Source organism: Micromys minutus (genome assembly GCF_963924665.1).
Source record: "Micromys minutus genome assembly, chromosome: 27".
Classification (NCBI taxonomy): Eukaryota; Metazoa; Chordata; class Mammalia; order Rodentia; family Muridae; genus Micromys; species Micromys minutus.
Genome location: NC_137962.1, coordinates 41957458 through 41963029, shown reverse-complemented (window position 1 = coordinate 41963029; position 5572 = coordinate 41957458). Strand labels below are relative to the sequence as shown.

Below are 5572 nucleotides of genomic sequence, written 5' to 3'. Positions count from 1 at the left end.
CTCTAGTGTTCTACCAGGGACTAGGACACCCGCCACACTCTGATCTCGCCAACTTTTCATCCACTATTGCATCCAAAAGCTTTGCTCCTGAGAAAGCCTGGCTCTGAATCCCCTTGTACCCTGAGATGTGCACAGCTCAGGGCCTGGCAGAGCTGCCTCCAAACCCCAACCTCCACCCCGCGTGCGGCACTGACCAGGGGAACCCAAGCGGACGGGAGGGGCTGGCTGCAGACCCCGCCCATTGGCGCAGGCGCAAGGGAGGAGCATCGCGGCTGCTGGTTCCCAAGCCAACGGATCAACAGGTCCAGCAGCTCCAAGGAGAGAATCGGTGGACTCCAAGAGCCAGCGCCCGCCTCTCGCCATGTGTGCGGCCGAGGTGGATCGTCATGTAACCCAGAGATACTTGATCAAGAGGAGGCTTGGAAAGGGGGTGAGCGCGGGGACGTCCGATCATATTAGGGGCACTGCAGTCACTTGCGGGTCTAATCAGCCCCCTCAAGGTCTAATTCTTATGACACTGGATGCTGACTCCTGAGCTCGGGTCCTGCCTCCTACGAGGCTCCTGTACTCTTGTTTCCATAAGGAAACTAGGTGGACCTCGAGAACCTCGCCCTGAAAGGCAGGCTCAGGAAGGTCTGAGTGGATAACAGAATGAGAGCAGGAGTTGTGTGTGAGCATGGGTGCATTCGTGATTGTAACTGGGTCTTGCGCGCGTGTTCTCTGTGTATCATGGAGGGGAGCAAGCAAACAATTGCAAGGGCCCTGAATCAAAGACCTGTTGGTTGTTGGAGACACTGCCTTTTTATGCCTGGAGCCAGGAGGAATTGGGAGAATGGCAGCGGTGGTCCCCATTGTGAGGAAGGGATATGGGGAACCTTCAAGACTCTGACTTTAATTGATCTTTAGTGCTCGCTCTTTGGTAACACTTAAAAAGCTCATCCGGTTTACTCTGGCGAGGCTCAGAGGCTCTGGTAATGGGTGGGCGTGGCCTATAAACCAGGCTGGAAGCTTGGGCCAGTTTAACAGCGTAAATGGGAGGAGGGGAAGCTGGCACGTCCTGGATACATTCTGAAGGTCAACTCAATAGGATTTGCTAAGTAGGTGGGAGGGGGTTAGAAAAAGAGAGAATGTGTGGGGAGCTGGAAGGGTTAAAGGTCATTCCAGAGGCAGCAGGTCCTGCCCAGTAGTGTCCACTGGTGGCTTCACAGCTCTCAGCCTCTTTTCCCACAACAGAACATGCTACCGTTAGTGTGGTAGGCTCTGTCACTCCAGGCCTATCCCACTCTGACCCATCCAGTATCCAGAGCTAGATGGGACAGCCTGGATGGCTGGAATGTATATACATGTGTAGTAGAAGGTCCACATTCAACAAGCTGACCATGTGTTCCCCAGGCCTATGGCATTGTGTGGAAGGCCATGGACCGGAGGACTGGCGAGGTAGTGGCCATCAAGAAAATCTTTGATGCCTTTAGGGACCAGACAGACGCTCAGGTAAGTAAGTAGAGAGGAAGTGTGGGGAATATCGAGCAGGTGAGGGGGGGTGGCGGGGGGAGGGGGGTGGGAGAGCCTGTCACAATAGGATTCCTGGCATTTCTGGGTCAGCCCTGCTGGGCATTTCTGTTTCTTACAGAGGACCTTCCGTGAAATCATGCTTCTCCAGGTGAGTGGCCCAGGACATCCTACCACAACATCCTTTCCCTGGGTGTAGGTCCCCACAGACAAGAAAGCTGGCCCCAGTGGCCCGGAGCACAGCCCTGGTTTCCCCACAGCAACAGTCTGTCTTCCTAGGAGTTTGGGGGCCATCCCAACATCATCCGTCTGCTTGATGTAATCCCAGCAAAGAATGACAGGGATATTTACCTGGTGTTTGAGTCCATGGGTGAGTGAGGCCTTGGCAACCCCAGCCCTACCTGAGTGGCCTGGTTCCCTCCTGATGTTCCTTTGCTGTCTGGCCCCTGCTGTATCTGTCATTCTCATCTGCACCCCCCCCCCCACCTGAGCACAAAGCTGGTGAGTCCCCTCTCCCCTTACCTGCCTGCACTGGCCTGGTGGTGATGTCCTGCCCCCATCCCTTCTGCATAGAATCCCTGCTTTGCCTTCCTTTGCTGTTCTCCCTGTCCTGCTGAGCGCGTATACCAAGAACATGGAATGGGCTGAGGGCTGGTGCAGGCTCAAAGCGGTACAGACCGGCACTCTTCACCCTCCAGACTGACCTGCGTCTCCTTCCCCGGCTCCTGCCCCTTCCCAGACACCGACCTGAATGCAGTCATCCAGAAGGGCAGACTACTGGAGGATATCCACAAGCGTTGCATCTTTTACCAGCTCCTGAGAGCCACCAAGTTTATCCACTCAGGGCGTGTCATCCACCGGGACCAGAAGGTTGGGTCCACACTGTGTCCACAGGTCCCTGGCTCTCCTGTGCATCTCACCCACCGGGTCTCAAGCCCAATTCCTCTTTCCAGCCAGCCAACGTTCTATTGGATGCTGCTTGCCGGGTGAAACTCTGTGACTTTGGCCTGGCACGCTCCCTTAGTGACCTCCCTGAGGGGCCTGGGGGCCAGGCCCTGACAGAGTATGTGGCCACACGCTGGTACCGAGCTCCAGAGGTGCTTCTATCTTCCCGACGGTAACAGCCGGACACCCAACCTACCTTCTCCCTTCAGGTCCCTGTGTCCTGGTCCTGCTTGGGCTCCCTCGCTGCCCTATCCCTGCATTCCCATTCTGCCACTGCCCCTGTGCTCCCTGCCCTTGCACATACCCCTTCCTGCCCCAGGTATACCCCTGGGGTGGACATGTGGAGCCTGGGCTGCATACTGGGAGAGATGCTTCGAGGGCAGCCACTGTTTCCGGGCACGTCTACTTTCCACCAGCTGGAGCTGATCCTGGAGACCATTCCGTTGCCCTCGATGGAGGGTGAGCATGCACACCGACCTCATGTCCCAACCTCAGTAGCCTGTCCCTAGGCATGGGGTAATGAGTCAGAGGGACACAAGCCCCAATATTGTGCATAGAAGAGGGTCATTTGTCCCAGAAGGGCTGAAAGGGCCCTGTGGATTGCAGGGCTCAGAGAGCAGCTGCTGGAGAGCTGATGTAGAGAGGCAGGGTTGGCCACAGGGACAGAGAAAGTTAAACAGTAACAGGAAGGAGCTGATTGTGCAGAGGGCCAGCAGAGCAGGAATGAAGTGTCTGCCCTGGCTGCTGAGAGCATCAGTTGTGGAGAGAGACATGGCAAGAGAGAGACACCTTCAAGGCCCAGCAGGGCACACCTATGTTCTCTGACTGGTTTTTGGGTAGAAGCAAAGGGAGGTGTGACAACCCCCTCTCCCCCAGCATCCTCTGAGCATGTTGCAGTGTGTGATTTCCAGGTAAGGCACAGCTAGCTCAGGGCAAACCGGCTGGATTTTATGGGTCTGAGCCCTTCTAGACCACAGACTCTGTGCAGAAGCAATGGCTGTTCCCTCTACCAAATCTACCAGCTTATACCTCCCTCCACCTACCCACAGAGCTCCAGGGCCTTGGCTCAGACTACAGTGCTTTGATTCTGCAGAATCTGGGCTCCAGGTGAGTGGAACGCTGAGGCGTGGGGGAAGGGGTGGAAAATGGCAAGAGGGGACCGCCATCTTGCAGCTGACACAGGAACCAGTGTGTACCCTGTAGATAGAGTTCAGTGCTTAGCCCCAGCCTCTTCAAGCTTGGTTATGGGGGGTGGGGGGGGTAGGGTGGTGCAAAATCTAGGAGACAGACAAGGAAAACAGAAAACTAAGACCCATCCTCCAGACATGAGAACACTCTAGCCTTAGAAAAGGGGGGAGCGTCCCACTGGGCGGGGAGGAGGGGGTGAAGTGATGAACACCTCGGAAAGTTCCAAAAGAGGACTCGAAAAGCTCGAAAAGTAGGGTTTACACAAGCAGAAAAGCAGAGGTCACGCCACAGACAGAAAGTTCCACGGGTGGGCCCTAGAGAGGAGACGACAGGCGGCTGCCCGCAGGCCACGGCAGACGCTGGACGCCCTCCTGCCGCCAGACACCCCCCCAGAAGCCCTGGACCTCCTCGAGCGACTCTTGGCGTTTGCTCCCGACAAGCGGCTTAGTGCAGAGCAGGCACTGCAACACCCTTACGTGCAGAGGTAAGATTGCAAGGGTGGATGCCCGAGTGGCTTGCTCTCCGGCCACTTGTGTCCCCATCGCGCCTGCATCCATTTTTTTTTTCTGGCCCCTCAGATTCCATTGCCCCGACCGCGAGTGGACCCGGGTGTCCGCTGTGCGACTCCCGGTGCACGAAGGAGACCAGCTCTCTGCACCAGAGTATCGCAACCGCCTGTACCAGGTGCTGGGGCTGTGGACTCCCATCGTCCGCTCTCCACGACACCCTCGACCCCAGTATTGTCCACGGACACTGCAGCGACCCCAGTATTGTCCGGCCTCCTCTGAGCGCCCCTCCCATTCCGCAGATGATCCTGGAGCGGAAAGGGAACAGCCGCAGCCCCCGAGAGGAAGGCCTGGGGGTTGTGGCCTCGCGGGCAGAGCTCAGGGCTTCCCCGGCCCGGACGCTATCGCTCAAGCCCGGAGTCCTCCCCCAGGTCCCAACGGAGATGCCTGCGCGGAAACGCGGACCCAAACCTCAGAGTAGCCCTGGTCATGATCCCGAGCATGTGGGTGAGCTTTGCCTGCCTCCCACGTACCCCTGACCCCTTCTGTGTAGGGCCACAGCAGCGGGGACCTAACTCCGGGGGTTGCTCTTACGACCCCACAGAAGTTCGCAGGCAGAGCTCAGATCCCCTGTTCCAACTTCCGCCGCCAGGCAGGGGGGAAAGGCCCCCAGGGGCTACAGGGGAGCCACCCTCGGCACCCTCAGGGGTAAGTCGAGGTTGGGTGGGCACGGAAGAGCCTCTTGCGGTCCCTTTCCGTGACCCTGTGACGCACCCGTTCTAGGTGAAGACTCACGTTAGGGCGGTGGCGCCCTCCCTGACTTCACAAGCCGCGGCTCAGGCAGCCAATCAGGCTCTGATCCGCAGTGATCCGGCCCGGGGCGGTGGCCCTAGAGCGGTCGGCGCGCGTCGGGTGAGCCCGGTCCCGGCCCTTCCCAGCTCCCTCCAGTGCGGTTCGTATCCCCCAGAGCCCTGCTCCACTCTTCCTTCTCCTGAACAAGACCCTCGCCTGCGTGCAGGTCCCTTCCCGCCTGCCCCGGGAGGCCCCGGAACCCCGACCCGGCCGAAGAATGTTTGGCATCTCGGCCTCGCAGGGGGCCCAGGGCGCAGCCAGAGCTGTGCTTGGCGGCTACTCCCAGGCCTATGGGACCGTGTGCCGCTCGGCGCTGGGCCGCCTGCCCCTGCTCCCCGGACCGCGTGCGTGAGCCGCCCACCCACCTCGTTGGGGCAGCCTGACGCTGTCCCCCAGACCCCAGCGCATCATCCCCCACCTCTGCCTTCCTGCCTTCGAGTTCCGGGAGGGTTCTCAGCCTCTCTCCCCTGAGGGAGAGTAGATGGAGGTTTCCACTCCACCCCCAACAATTTCTTCCAATAAAGTTTTATCTTTCCTAACCCAGCTAAGCCATCTTTAACCCACCCCACCAC

General features: G+C 58.7%; 1 protein-coding gene across 2 annotated transcripts; it reads left to right on the top strand.

The window, feature by feature from the left end:
- Window positions 1–361: 361 nt before the first annotated feature.
- On the top strand, window positions 362–5352 carry MAPK15 (mitogen-activated protein kinase 15; the record flags this gene model as incomplete). 2 transcript variants are annotated; one of them, XM_080939267.1, is made up of 14 exons in its annotated part: window positions 362–430; window positions 1393–1491; window positions 1631–1660; window positions 1789–1879; window positions 2249–2379; window positions 2463–2626; window positions 2774–2913; window positions 3504–3561; window positions 3989–4126; window positions 4221–4326; window positions 4451–4655; window positions 4753–4856; window positions 4932–5060; window positions 5167–5352. In XM_080939267.1, 14 exons carry the CDS (start codon window positions 362–364, stop codon window positions 5350–5352), a joined length of 1650 nt encoding a protein of 549 aa, XP_080795393.1. The 2 variants fall into 2 exon arrangements, with proteins under 2 accessions (XP_080795393.1, XP_080795394.1); XM_080939268.1 differs by lacking the exon at window positions 1631–1660.
- Between the last annotated feature and the right edge of the window lie 220 nt (window positions 5353–5572).